This window comes from Dreissena polymorpha, chromosome 1 (genome assembly GCF_020536995.1).
Source record: "Dreissena polymorpha isolate Duluth1 chromosome 1, UMN_Dpol_1.0, whole genome shotgun sequence".
NCBI lineage: Eukaryota > Metazoa > Mollusca > Bivalvia > Myida > Dreissenidae > Dreissena > Dreissena polymorpha.
In genome coordinates, this window is record NC_068355.1 from 178,045,874 (window position 1) to 178,061,307 (window position 15,434).

The 15,434-nt window shown below is 39.7% G+C and overlaps 1 protein-coding gene across 5 annotated transcripts in view; it reads right to left on the bottom strand.

The window, feature by feature from the left end:
* LOC127862965 (golgin subfamily A member 4-like) overlaps nt 1–15,434 on the bottom strand; it is a 61,734-nt gene that overhangs the window by 28,889 nt on the left and 17,411 nt on the right. For 4 of the 5 annotated variants that reach the window (XR_008040887.1, XR_008040886.1, XM_052402251.1 and 1 more), the window contains exons 4-13: nt 14,730–14,799; nt 13,511–13,666; nt 12,606–12,773; nt 11,208–11,348; nt 9,714–9,812; nt 7,564–7,693; nt 6,356–6,516; nt 5,311–5,400; nt 4,636–4,713; nt 3,540–3,710 (exon numbers count right to left, since the gene is read on the bottom strand). Coding sequence is in view for 3 of the 5 variants with exons in the window: in XM_052402251.1 (XP_052258211.1) it covers nt 3,540–3,710; nt 4,636–4,713; nt 5,311–5,400; nt 6,356–6,516; nt 7,564–7,693; nt 9,714–9,812; nt 11,208–11,348; nt 12,606–12,773; nt 13,511–13,666; nt 14,730–14,799 (1,264 nt within the window). In the remaining 2 variants the exon portion in view is untranslated. Of the gene's footprint in view, nt 1–3,539; nt 3,711–4,635; nt 4,714–5,310; nt 5,401–6,355; nt 6,517–7,563; nt 7,694–9,174; nt 9,191–9,713; nt 9,813–11,207; nt 11,349–12,605; nt 12,774–13,510; nt 13,667–14,729; nt 14,800–15,434 lie in introns of those variants that run through there. The other variant, XM_052402265.1, reaches the window with a different exon arrangement.

The window sequence follows — 15,434 nt, forward strand, 5'->3', positions numbered from 1 at the left end:
GCATTATTTAGCCTCCTATAGCTCAGTGACCTGACTGGCTGACTCACTGACTCTCACTTGGTCCTCACTAGCAGCCTGGGGAAGGAATGAACAAAGCATTATTTAGCCTACTGTAGCTCAGTGACCTGACTGGCTGACTCACTGACTCTCACTTGGTCCTCACTAGCAGCCTGGGGAAGGAATGAACAAAGCATTATTTAGCCTACTGTAGCTCAGTGACCTGACTGGCTGACTCACTGACTCTCACTTGGTCCTCACTAGCAGCCTGGGGAAGGAAAGAACAAAGCATTATTTAGCCTCCTATAGCTCAGTGACCTGATTGGCTGACTCACTGACTCTCACTTGGTCCTCACTAGCAGCCTGGGGAAGGAATGAACAAAGCATTATTTAGCCTCCTATAGCTCAGTGACCTCACTGGCTGACTCACTGACTCTCACTTGGTCTTCACTAGCAGCCTGGGGAAGGAATGAACAAAGCATTATTTAGCCTCCTATAGCTCAGTGACCTGACTGGCTGACTCACTGACTCTCACTTGGTCCTTACTAGCAGCCTGGGGAAGGAATGAACAAAGCATTATTTAGCCTCCTATAGCTCAGTGACCTGACTGGCTGACTCACTGACTCTCACTTGGTCCTCACTAGCAGCCTGTGGAAGGAATGAACAAAGCATTATTTAGCCTCCTATAGCTCAGTGACCTGACTGGCTGACTCACTGACTCTCACTTGGTCCTCACTAGCAGCCTGGGGAAGGAATGAACAAAGCATTATTTAGCCTCCTATAGCTCAGTGACCTGACTGGCTGACTCACTGACTCTCACTTGGTCCTCACTAGCAGCCTGTGGAAGGAATGAACAAAGCATTATTTAGCCTACTGTAGCTCAGTGACCTGACTGGCTGACTCACTGACTCTCACTTGGTCCTCACTAGCAGCCTGGGGAAGGAATGAACAAAGCATTATTTAGCCTACTGTAGCTCAGTGACCTGACTGGCTGACTCACTGACTCTCACTTGGTCCTCACTAGCAGCCTGGGGAAGGAAAGAACAAAGCATTATTTAGCCTCCTATAGCTCAGTGACCTGATTGGCTGACTCACTGACTCTCACTTGGTCCTCACTAGCAGCCTGGGGAAGGAATGAACAAAGCATTATTTAGCCTCCTGTAGCTCAGTGACCTGACTGGCTGACTCACTGACTCTCACTTGGTCCTCACTAGCAGCCTGGGGAAGGAATGAACAAAGCATTATTTAGCCTCCTGTAGCTCAGTGACCTGACTGGCTGACTCACTGACTCTCACTTGGTCCTCACTAGCAGCCTGGGGAAGGAATGAACAAAGCATTATTTAGCCTCCTATAACTCAGTGACCTGACTGGCTGACTCACTGACTCTCACTTGGTCCTCACTAGCAGCCTGGGGAAGGAATGAACAAAGCATTTTTTAGCCTCCTGTAGCTCAGTGACCTGACTGGCTGACTCACTGACCCTGGCTTGGTCCTCACTAGCAGCCTGGGCAAGGATTGAACATAGCAATATTCATGTTGAGAATATTATTTCAGTTTTGGAGTTCATGTTTTTTTATAATTGTCCCTGCAAAACATTCATCAATTGTTTGTGAACAGTTCATGCATAAGAAATAGCTGCTAAGATTATACAATTACAAAGTTCATGAATATAATGTTAGCTGACAGTTTATGTTTATTAATTTGAACACAAAGTTTCTAAATCTCTGTAAGAGTTCATGACCTAGGCGAGGACAATACAGTTCATGACCTAAGTGCAGACAATAGAGTCCATGACCTAGGGGAGGACAAAGGAGTTCATTTACGACAATAGAGTCTATGACCTAGGGGAGGACAAAGGAGTTCATTTACGAGGGAAGGACAAAAAGGACATGTGTTCCTGAACTAGGGGAGCGCAATATATGACATAAGTTTATCAACTAGAGGAGGACAATAAATGGCATTAGTTCATAAACTAAGAAAGGAAAATAAAGGACATGAATAAGAACAGGAAGGGCAATAAATGACATGAGTTCATGAACAATGGGAGGACAATAAGTGACATGAGTTCAGGAAATAGTGGGACAATAAATGACATGACATGACAATTCATGAGTTGATTAACTAAGAAAGGACAATAAAGGACATGAATATGAACTAGGCAGCAATAAATGACATGAATTATGGGAGGACAATACATGAGTTCATGAACTAAGAGAGGAAAATAAAGGACATGAATATGAACTAGGGGAGGACAATACAAGACATGAGTTTATTAACTATGGGGTCTTTAAATGACATGAGCTCATGAACTAGAGGGGACAATGAATGACATAAATTGAACTATGGAAGGACAACAAATGACATGAATTCAAGAACTAGGAAAGGACACTTAAGCGCATGTATATGAACTTAGAGTTTATGAATTAGGGGGGGGGGGGGGACAATCACGAACATGAATAAGAACTAGATAAAGGTCTGACCTATCATTCATTATTTCTTATTTCTTATTCTAATAACTATTATAGCCGAAGTCTCATTAAAACGAGTATTAAGGGGAGTTAACAGACTTCAGTAATCAGGAGAGGTAACTATAACAAATCTATTATACAGAAAAGGTAACAGACTAAATCCCCTTTAAAATGAGTATTCAGGGGAGGTAACTGACTTAAGTCTCTTCAAAACGAGTATTCGGGGAGTATTCGGGGAAGGGTACAGACTTGTCTTTTCAAAAGGAGAATTCGGGGGAGACAACTGATTTTAGCCCCTTTGAAATAAGTGTATAATCTTAATAACAAGTATTCATGACAGGTTACTGACTTAAGTCTCTAAGAACGAGTAATCAGGAGAGGTTAATGAATAAGGTCTCTTCAAAACGAGTATTCAGGGGAAGTTACTGATTTGAGTTCCTTTAAAATGAGTATTAGGGGAAAGAAACAGACAAAAGTCTGTTAAAAACGAGTAATCAGGGGAGTAATCAGGGGAGGTAACTAAAGTTTCTTTAAAAGGAGTATTGAGGGGAGGCAACTGACTTCAGTCTCTTTCAATTGAGTATATAAGGGAAATAACTGAATAGTCTCTTAAAATGAGTATTCAATGGAGGTAACTGTAGTAAGTACCTTAAACATGAATATACAGGGGAGTGAACTGAATAAAGTCTCTAAACAATAGATGTGTTCGTCCGAAACACAATACCCCTCAATGTGTCGCTTTGAAGCCATATATTTGACCTTTGACCTTGAAATATGACCTTAACCTTTCAACACTCAAAGTGTGCAGCTCAATGAGACACACATGCATCCCAAATATCAAGTTGCTATCTTCAATATTGCAAAATGTATGGGCAATCTTTAAGTTTTCGGATGGCCGCACAGACTGACTGACGGACTGTTCAACTGCTATATGCCACCCTACGGGGGGGGCATAAAAACAAGCTATCAGGGGTGTAAAATAAAGTCTGTTTAAAACAAGTAATCAGTGGAGGTAAAAGAATAAAGTCATGTTAAAATGAGTATCCATGGAAGGTAAATCATAATGCGCACCTACCTTCAACTGAGCCTCGTATCTATTGACAAGCTCCCTCTCATGCGCTGTATGTTCCTCAGCCTTCTCCTGCAGGCTGGTCTCATGCTGGGTAAGGATCTCGGCCACGTATTTCTCGTGGTCGGCAGCCAACTGGGCCAGACTGGTCTCTGTCGTGTGACGGGCCTCCCCTACCTATAGGATTAAGGGCTTTCAGTAATATGGGGGATTTTTTAAGTTTGGCAGGATTTTAAGTTAGAGAGAATGAGATTTGAAAGGTTTGGCAGGATTTTTAGCTGGAGATGCTAGGATTTTGAGTTTCAATGAGTGAGATTTTTTAAAAGAGGTAAAAAAAGGGACAAAATTGTCACAAAACCAGGTTTTCATTGTGAAAAAAAATCTGATAAAGGGAGAAAACTCAAACTGAACTTTTGAAATGAACAAACAAAATTAACCCCCTTTGTAAGTTTTTTTTTTTTTTTAATCTATTTTTAGTCGTGGCGACCTTGACATTGGAGATATTGACGTGATTCTTTCGTGCGACATACCGTCCCATGATGGTGAACAAATGTGCCAAATGATTTTAAAATCTCACAATGAATGACATAGTTATGGCCAGGACAAGCTCATTTATGGCCATTTTTGACCTTTGAACTCAAAGTGTGACCTTGACCTTGGAGAAATCGACGTAATTATTTCGTGCGACACACCGTCCAATGATGGTGAACAAATGTGCCATATGATTTTAAAATCTGACAATGAACGACATAGTTATGGCCCGGACAAGCTTGTTCCGCCCGCCCGCCAGCCAGCCCGCCAGCCAGCCAGCCAGCCAGCCAGCCCGCCCGCATTCGCCAATCTAATAACCAGTTTTTTCCTTCGGAAAACCTGGTTAAAAATTAGTAAGACGGTTAAGATTTTGGAAAAACAGCAAGATTTAAATTACAGGGGAGGGGATTTAGCTACAAGGTGAAAATAAATATAGCATCTGTATCTGATGTGGTTTTCTTACCAAAATGAAGGTTCCAGTAAAGGTGAAGTACAACAAAATGAAATAATTAAGTGGGGACTTTTGTTATTTCTGGTAATTTCCCCACCCCACTATAAGTCTTCCTCATACCAGTCTCTCATATTCCTCCTTCTGTCTGTCGGCCTCAGCTTGCATCTGTTGGACCAGCGTCTCCAATTCTCTGCTCTCCTGCAAGAAATTTTGTTCACTCACTCAATTTTTTTTTATATTTTCCAAGTGGGATAACTCCATTCTTATTCAACTGATTTTCTGTTTCTTTCAGTTTTGTACCTGTTATGCCATTCACTTCAAATTGTTATAAAACATCAATAGGATATTGCTCATGTAAAACCTGCAGAGGTCTTATAGAGGAGTAATCCCACGGGGGAGGAGTAATCCCACGGAAAGAAAATTATGCTGAGTCACCCAATGAGCATAACAGGAAGATAAACATCTTAACATAAATTTAAGGGAGATAATCATCTTAACATCAATTTAAGGGAGATAAACATCTTAACATCAATTTAAGGGAGATAAACATCTTAACATCAATTTAAGTAAAATTAATACTATGTGAATTTGACAAGATTTATTTCTAAAAACCAGTTTTACTTCACATACTAAGTCTACTGATGTAAATAAAACAGTTTTCATTTGAGGTGATTTCCGTACTAAATTTGTCATTTTGTGGCTAGATACCTGTGAACTATGATGACAGTCTTTCAATTTTTATTCAACCACTCAAAGGGGTGGAGTACATTATACTCTGTCCATACAAGTACATACCTGAAGTGTGCGGTTGTGCTGTTCGTTCATCTGTCTGAAATCTTCCTCACTGTGTGCAAGTCTCGCTTGCAGTTGGGCCAACTCTTGTTCCTTCACAAATATATAATATCTGTCAGTGTAAATTTGATGTGATAGCATATCTTCAAGTTTCTTTGACTTTAATTCCATATGGAATATTAAGTTTCAATGTTGATTGAAATTTGGTAAAAAGCAGCGGTTAGTTTCAAACCATCAAAATACACAGTTTATAGCTACTTGAGTGTGCATTCAGGCTCTTGCATACAATTTTTAATTGAGCCATGTTATGGAAAATCAGGGCTTAATACATGTGCACATGCTTTAAGTGTCATCCTAGATAAGTCTGTGCAGTTTGCACAGGCTAGTTAGGGATGACAATTTCTGCTTTATGGATAATTCAGGCTTAAAAGACGTCTCATCTTTATAAAACTCCAGTTAAGGCAGACTGAAAAGGCTAATCTGGGAAGACACTTTACTCACATGCATTTAACCCCATTCTCCCAGAAGGGACACTTTACTCACATGCATTAAACCCCGTTCTCCCAGAAGGGACACTTTACTCATGCATTTAACCCCATTCTCCCAGAAGGGACACTTTACTCACATGCATTAAACCTCGTTTTCCCAGAAGGGACACTTAACTCACATGCATTAAACCCCGTTCTCCCAGAAGGCATGCATCAAACCCCGTTCTCCCAGAAGGCATGCATCAAACCCCGTTCTCCCAGAAGGCATGCATTAAACCCCGTTCTCCCAGAAGGCATGCATTAAACCCTGTTCTCCCAGAAGGCATGCATTAAACCCCGTTCTCCCAGAAGGAGGCTGAGATATTTACCAGATTCACTGTGTCACTGCCCTTACCGTAACCCTAACCCTAACCCTTAACCCTAACCCTATTTACCTGATTCACTGTGTCACTGCCCTTACCTTAACCCTAACCCTAACCCTTAACCCTAACCCTATTTACCTGATTCACTGTGTCACTGCCCTTACCTTAACCCTAACCCTTAACCCTAACCCTATTTACCTGATTCACTGTGTCACTGCCCTGTTTCTGCAGGTTCTCATTCTCCATGTTCATCTTTGTTTCGTACTCCTTCAGTCTGGACTCCAGATCAGCAATAGCCTCTGACTTCTCCGCTTTCAAACGCTTGATGATTTCACGGGATTTCTCCAACTGATCTGTTGCTGAGAAAAACATAGCCAACATGTAAAATAGTAAGTTATTCTAACGAAACACACGGTCAGTGATAGAAAAATAAAAATTTGACACATTTGCCCATGGCAGGTGGATTTATGACTGACCAATTTAATGATGTGGTAGTCCGTCCCAGAAACATTTAACAAAAAAAGATTGAAACAGTTTTCATGCAATTAATTAGTGTTTGCTGATTGGTAAATTTGTAATTTTTCCTCATTTGGTAAAGTTCCTTTTACTGATACTTTCTAAATAAGGAAAAACAATACTGATCCAAGATGGAATTGCACAAAATTTGTACCTCACAAATTTTCTCATTTATATGGGTGGAGCGGTAAAATTGTATTGGTCTTAAATGATAATAGGAGCCTCACTGTGGTCAAACTGGGCTTACTTCATGTGCTTTAAGTGTTGTCCCAGATTAGCCTGTGCAGTATGCAGAGGCTTAAAAGAGAGAAATCTCTCCTGTCTAAACAGGATTTTGATGAGAAGAGACTTCCTTTAAACATAACATATCATTAAAGCAGACAGTGTCGACCCTGATCAGCCTGGGCATGAAACCAAACACACATGCATTCAGACTTAGTTTTCCAGAATGACGCTCATATCAGACTTAGTTTTTCAGAATGATGCTCATATAATACTTAGTTTTCCAGAATGACGCTCATATAAGACTTAGTTTTCCAGAATGACGCTCATATATGACTTAGTTTTCCAGAATGACGCTCATATAATACTTAGTTTTCCAGAATGACACTCATATAAGACTTAGTTTTCCAGAATGACGCTCATATATGACTTAGTTTTCCAGAATGACGCTCATATATGACTTAGTTTTCCAGAATGACGCTCATATAATACTTAGTTTTCCAGAATAACACACATATAAGACTTAGTTTTCCAGAATAACGCGCATATAAGACTTAGTTTTCCAGAATAACGCGCATATAAGACTTAGTTTTCCAGAATAACGCGCATATAAGACTCCGGCATGCTTTCCCTAAATGCTAATTTCAATGAAGGTATACTGCACTTACAAGCTTTTTCCAGCTTTTCTATGCGCTCCTTCAGCTGCGTATTCTCCTGACCGAGTGTCTGTGCCTGTGACCTGGAACTTGAGATTTCTTCATCCTTCCTCTCCATCTCTTCATGAACTTGCTGCTTCACCTGCCAATCAGAAACATGGGCACATCTTTTTTTACCATAACCCTTTTCCACATAGATACGTAATTTTATGCATTTGCAGTCCCTCAGGAAGTTTGATTTAATTAAAGACCTTTTTTTTACAAGATTCAAGTTTTAAAGGCTTCAATTCCAACCCTTAGAAACTGATGTGCAGCAAACCGGATAAAAACTGAACAGACTGCGAGTTACTTCTTCCCAGATACAAACAAGGCTACCTTTGTTAATGCACCAATTGTAGTTCTGTAAAATCATTTATCATACCACCGCATTGATATCTGCCTGATATAATGTTGCATGATTTATGGTCAAAAGGAAGTTCTTATATCAGTCATGTGTGGAGGATGGTCATATTACTAGGAATCAAATATAAAGAAATCTTTTTTAGTAAAATCGAATCAGATTCAACAAAACAAGCAATTTGATAGAAAGATGTAATATATTTTAAACAAAAAATGCAACACTAACAGCAAAAAACATTTTTTACAAATATTAAGCGCGCATGCTCACAACGTCATTATTAACACATCAAACGACAAAAGTCATATTCTTTCCCACTAAAACTGCAGCTTTATAGCGATTTTGTATTATTTCTTTACATTGGGGATTTAGAGGTACGATAAACAGAAAAACAGGTTACTGCCTGATCTTTTTTAATATATATCAGGCTCGGCACGAATAAAATAACGACTCGGCATGCCTCGCCATTATATTATTCTAATCCTTGCATGATATATTACAAAAAGATCAGGCAGTAACCTGTTATTCTCTATATATTTTTGTCTGCATGAAATGTCATGGTTTTTCAAATAGTAACTTTTTCAAGAACATGTCACTTTATGGATTACAAATGTATTGATTTTGGAGAAAATAAAGAATTTGCTTTGATCATTTTACGATGTGTTTGTGTTGACCTCGTGGATCAGCCAACCCATAAAATCACCAACAATTAATGTCCCTCAAATATAAATGATTTTACAGTAATAAATTGGTACATTACTTATGGCACTCTTTACCAATGTAGAAGTGGGTTTCAAGAAATCTTGTTTACATGAATTTAACGTATCAAAGAAAGTCATTTTCACAAAATTTCATGACAACAATTTTCCAGTTACATTCAAGTAATAGCAGATGAACCCTCAATGAGATTATGAAGAAATTGTTAATGCATCAGCATGAATTGTACCCATTGATTGATTTTTTCTCCAAAATCTAGCCCTTTTTGAGACAGGTAAGTCTATTGATGTTCCATATCACACTGGATGCATACCTCTGCAATAGCTATCTGTCTGTCTGTCTTTAACTGTTCTATCACAAACCTCTGTGATAGCTATCTGTATGTCTGTTTCTAACTGTTCTATCACATACCTCTGCAATAGCTATCTGTGTGTCTGTCTCTAACTGTTCTATCACATACCTCTGTGATAGCTATCTGTCTGTCTGTCTCTAACTGTTCTATCACATACCTCTGCGATAGCTATCTGTCTGTGTGTCTCTAACTGTTCTATCACATACCTCTGTGATAGCTATCTGTCTGTCGGTCTCTAACTGTTCTATCACATACCTCTGCAATAGCTATCTGTCTGTGTGTCTCTAACTGTTCTATCACATACCTCTGCAATAGCTATCTGTGTGTCTGTCTCTAACTGTTCTATCACATACCTCTGCAATAGCTACTTGTCTGTCGGTCTCTAACTGTTCTATCACATACCTCTGCAATAGCTATCTGTCTGTGTGTCTCTAACTGTTCTATCACATACCTCTGCAATAGCTATCTGTGTGTCTGTCTCTAACTGTTCTATCAAATACCTCTGTGATAGCTATCTGTCTGTCGGTCTCTAACTGTTCTATCACATACCTCTGCAATAGCTATCTGTCTGTGTGTCTCTAACTGTTATATCACATACCTTTGCAATAGCTATCTGTGTGTCTGTCTCTAACTGTTCTATCACATACCTCTGCAATAGCTACTTGTCTGTCGGTCTCTAACTGTTCTATCACATACCTCTGCGATAGCTATCTGTCTGTCTGTCTCTAACTGTTCTATCACCTCTCGGGCCTGACGTATCTGTTGCTGTAACTTACTCACTGTCTCCGGGGAACTCTGTATAGGACAAAAGCAAATGAACTGAGTGCATGTGCGTGTAAGTGATGAAATTAAGACTTGGGTTATTGTGTTGAAGATGAAATTAAGACATGGCTTGTAGTGTGGGAGTTGAAACAAGACTATTGTCAAGCAATATAAGTCCCCTACTGGCTCCACCATTGTCAGAAATTCCACCATTTTCAGATTTTTTTATACATATTTGTTGCCATAGCAACCAGAATTTTTGACGTAGGAACAAAATGAAATGACGTGTATAATGTCCATATTGCCATATCCATGTTTCAAGTTTCATGAAAAAAAAAAAAAGAACTTTAAAAGTTATCGCAGGTTCCAGAAAACCACCATTTAAGCAGTATTTCTAGTCTATTTGTTGCCATAGCAACCAGAATTTTTGACGTAGGAACAAAATGAAATGACGTACATAATGTCCATATTGACATCTATCCATGTTCCAAGTTTTATGAAAAAATAATAAGAACTTTTTAAGTTATCACAGGATTCAGAAAAGTGTGCCAGACAGACAGACTGACTGACTGACTGACAGACGGAGGGCAGACCATAAGTCCCCTCCGGTGAAACCGGTAGGGGACTAATTAAGACATGGCTTGATGTGTGGGAGATGAAATTAAGACATGGCTTGTTGTGTGGGAGTTGAAATTAAGACATGGCTTGATGTGTTGAAGATGAAATTAAGACATGGCTTGTTGTGTGGGAGATGAAATTAAGACATGGATTGTTGTGTGGGAGTTGAAAATAAGACATGGCTTGATGTGTTGAAGATGAAATTAAGACATGGCTTGTTGTGTGGGAGATGAAATTAAGACATGGCTGTAGTTTAGGAGTTGAAATTAAGACATGGTTTGATGTGTGGGAGATGAAATGAGACATGGCTTGTTGTGTGGGAGATGAAATCAAGACATGGCTTGTTGTGTGGGAGATGAAATTAAGACATGGCTTGTTGTATGGGAGATGAAACTAAGACATTGCTTGTTGTGTGGGAGATGGAATTAAGACATGGCTTATTGTGTGGGTATGAAATTAAGACATGGCTTGTTGTGTGGGAGATGAAATTAAGACATGGCTTGTAATGTGGGAGATGTAATTAAGACATGGCTTGTAATGTGGGAGATGAAATTAAGACATGGCTTGTTGTGTGGGAGATGAAATAAAGACATGGCTTGTTGTGTGGGAGATGGAATTAAGACATGGCTTATTGTGTGGGTATGAAATTCAGACATGACTTGTTGTGTTCAGAAATAGTCACTGCATAGGGTTATATGAGACAACATTTTATGCTAATGAATTAAGCTTGTTTTGTGACACTTTACGCTCATAACCAAGATTGGTTTTAACAGAACATGGCTCGATAATAATGTTGATCTATACAATAACCTGCAGTTTTTCAAACTGGACTTGCAGCTCACTCAACTCCTGGTCCACACGTGCTTTATCTGTCAGCATGGCCGCCTGTTTCTCCTTGCTGGATTTTATGATCTCCTTGCAGCGTTGCAACAACCCCTCCTGGTGTTTTACCTAAAAAGAGAAAAGAAATGAGTTGTGATCTAGGAAAATATGGCTTAATGCATTTGCATAGTTTGTCCATGATAACATTTTTTAAAGGATATCTAGTTTGTGCAGAAGATTTCGTACCTGATCCGCCTACGCAATCTGAACAGGCTAAACTGGAAAGACACTTTACGAACATGCATTAAGCCCAATTTTCCCGCAGTGTGGTTCCAATAGTTTGCAAATTGAATAAAAACTATTTTATATTACCAAATTGAGACACATATTTTGAGCTACTTGTTTATGAATATTTAATAAATACTGAATAAATATGTTTTATTATCCCACGCCATAGGCGGAGGGATATTGTTTTGGCGTTGTCCGTCCATCTTTCCGTCCGTCCGGAGCCATATCTTGGAAGTGCTTTGGCGGATTTTATTAAACTTCGTATGAGTATATATATGGATAATAGGATGATGCACGCCAAATGGCATTGTAAAACCATCTGATAATAACAGAGTTATGGCCCTTGTATCTTGAAAAAATGCTTCTTTGAGTGTCAAATATAACACTTTTGTGTCCAGAAGCATATTAGCGGGGGATATCAATTCAACGAATTTGCTTGTTTTAGATAATATGATAGTATATTAGTTGTAAAACATATCCCTTTGATTTATCTTGATATTACTCAAAACAAAACAATTTTAACAATATACTTTAAATTACTTTAAATTAAAGTTGTGACTTTAAGATGGTTACTACAAGGAAAAGAACAGGGGCATGGTACCAGGCACAAGAAAACAAACAGGGGCACGGTACCAGGCACAAGAAAACAAACAGGGGCATGGTACCAGGCACAAGAACAGGGGCACAGTACCAGGCACAAGAAAACAGCACTAACAGGGGCACGGTACCAGGCACAAGAAAAAAAACAGGGGCACGGTACCAGGCACAAGAAAACAAACATGGGCACAGTACCAGGCACAAGAAAACAAACAGGGGCACAGTACCAGGCACAAGAAAACAAACAGGGACACGGTACCAGGCACAAGAAAACAAGGCTTGTGCTTTTTGTTTTCTAAGCCTAGCATGATAAACCTGATCTATAATCAACACTAACCTATTATTCTCTATGACCAGCATGGCTTCTTATCAGTATCTTAGGTTTGGATATGAAACCATTAAAACTTGCATATAGCAAGAGAGGTGTTAATTTAATTAGACCTTTTAGGGACTACAAACCCTTCCAAAGTGCGCATCCGAGTGGTAAAGGGTTAAAATCACCTTTTCTTGCAATGCTGCCAGTTCAGCCTGCTGCGAGGGCATTGCCTCTAACTGCTGTTGTTGTTGCTGCTGTTGTTGTTGTTGTTGTTGCAGCTGCTGGGCCCTTGCTGCCTGGATTCTATCCTGAAGTTCTGGTGGGATGTCTTTTCCCTCTTTCAGGAGTGCCACCTGTCACAGACAGAACAGTAATGTTCTGGGAAAACTGGGCTTAATGCATGTGTTTTCTGTGAAAACTGGGCTTAATGCATGTGTGTTCTGGGAAAACTGGGCTTAATGCATGTGTGTTCTGTGAAAACTGGGCTTAATGCATGTGTGTTCTGTGAAAACTGGGCTTAATGCATGTGTGTTCTGGGAAAACTGGGCTTAATGCATGTGTGTGTAAAGTGTCGTCCAAGATTAGATTGTGGAGAACGCACAGGGGCTCATCAGAGACAGCACTTTTTGTCTCAACTGGATTTGGGATTTGTTCGTTTTGTAGAGACTTCCTTAAAACGAACAAGTTCATAAAAGTGCAAAGGGTTGTTACTGACAGTCTGTACAGGCTAATCTGGGATGACACTTTAAACACATGTATGAAGCCCCATTTTCCCAGAGACTATTTCAAATTTTGAATTGTCAATGTTGCACATTCAATAGAATCCCTTTGCAGTCGCTGAATTTGCAACAACAGACCTTAGACCTCTTTCTGGAGAACTGTCATGAATCTCTTCCTCAACAGACAAAAGCGTTCACAAAAGCTATGAAATAACCAGTTGTATCCTTTTAGAGTTGCTATATTGAATCTCAAATTTGTCTACCTGTTCTGAACAAATGCTTTAAAATTTACCTCACCTGTTTCTGTTGGACTGCTTTCTAAACTTTATCTCACTTGTTTCTAAAGAACCACTTTCTAAAATGTGTCTCACCTGTTTTTGAAGGACTGTTATAAACTCTCCTTTCTCCTCTATGACAAGGTTATAGTTCTCCTCAAGGTCTCTCTTGGCCTGCTGGTCCAGGGCAATCTGCTCTTTCAGCTCCGAGATACGACGGAAAGCCCGGTCTTGAGTTTGGGTCAACGTCGACTGAAATGACAGAGCATTAAAGTCATTGTGGGGTAGTGGTTAGGGTGTCCCATTAGTGACTGAAAGGTCATGGAATTGATCCTTTCATTTAGATCTAACCCAAAGACACCAAGTACTGGTTCTACCCAAGAAAAAGACTTGCGAGCATTTCAATTAACCTTCAGCTTTTGATGCAATTGAGCATAAATAAGGAGGTTTAAACTAAACTAAACAAAATGTCACAGCCCTCTATAATTTTTGCTAGGTAAGAGTAAAGTTAAGTTCATGGAGCAAGACATCGATAAGTAAATAAGCCTTCTGGTCTGGCATAATTAAGTCTTTAAGCTTTGAGATACGACGAAAAGCCGAGTTAATGTTTACTGAAATGTCACAGCATTCTACAACAAAGCATTGTTCTCTTTAAACTGGGCTTTATGCAAATGCGTTAAGAGTCCTCCCAGATTAGCACAAGCTTATCAGGAACAAGGCTTTCAGCCTAGATTAGATTTTTGGATAGAAAAGACTTCCTTCAAAAAGAAAAATTCTATAAAATCACAAAGTGTTGCCGCTGATTAGCCTGTGTGGAGTGCGCAGGCTTATCTGGGACCTGTGTGGAGTGCACAGGCTTATCTGGGCCTGTATGGAGTGCGCAGGCTTATATGGGACCTGTGTGGAGTGTGCAGGCTTATATGGGACCTGTGTGGAGTGCGCAGGCTTTTCTGAGACCTGTGTGGAGTGCACAGGCTTATCTGTGTGGAGTGCACAGGCTTATATGGGACCTGTGTGGAGTGCACAGGCTTTTCTGGGCCTGTATGGAGTGCGCAGGCTTATCTGGGACCTGTGTGGAGTGCACAGGCTTATCTGTGTGGAGTGCACAGGCTTATGTTGTGGAGTGCACAGGCTTATCTGTGTGGAGTGCACAGGCTTATCTGTGTGGAGTGCACAGGCTTATCTGTGTGGAGTGCACAGGCTTATCGTGGACGACACTTTATGCACATGCATTTAACCTGTGTTCCCAGAGTAGGGCTAATAGGTAAGAATTGTTACACACCTGGTAAAAAACTTCACTTTATCACGTGCGTACCTTGAACTTGTCTCGTTCTTGTACCATGTCTTTGTATACGGCCACCAGGTCCATGAACTTGGATTTGTACCTGAAATATGTCAAGACGCTCTACAACAAGACAGTCAAAATTAAAATATGACAGGAAAGTATCAATTATAAATACGACAAGACACTATACATTAAAAATACCAGAATAAAGTCTTCAGTGAAAATAATGAAAGTTAACCACCACTAAAACCTTTTTTGTGTAAACATTGAATGTTGTGACGAAATAGTGAAACAAATCATGAGTACTTGGTTTCTAAATTTCTCCAACAAAAAAGAGATTCTGCAGTTAGATCAGAGTCTGCCCCTGTGATTGCTGAAATATGAGTTGCTCTCAGGAAAATAGGGTTTAATGCATGCTCTAACGTCATACCGGACTGCACAGGCTAATCAGTGACAACACATATTTAGCCTCATGTATACTGGATTTTCATTCAGAAGACAGGGCCCTCAATCTATTAAATCTGCCGCCGAATTTCGGCGGCAGTCCCCCACCTGAAAAGGATACTTTTTTCCCCTGTTGGGGGGAAAAATTCCCCCTAAAAAAAAAAAAAAAAAAATTTTTTTTTTTTTTTTTTTAATAGAAAGATGTGTCTCATGATTATTAAATCTCAATTCTATTTCAATTTAATCTTTGCAAACATACTAAATTATGAAAAATGCAATGAATATGGTGCA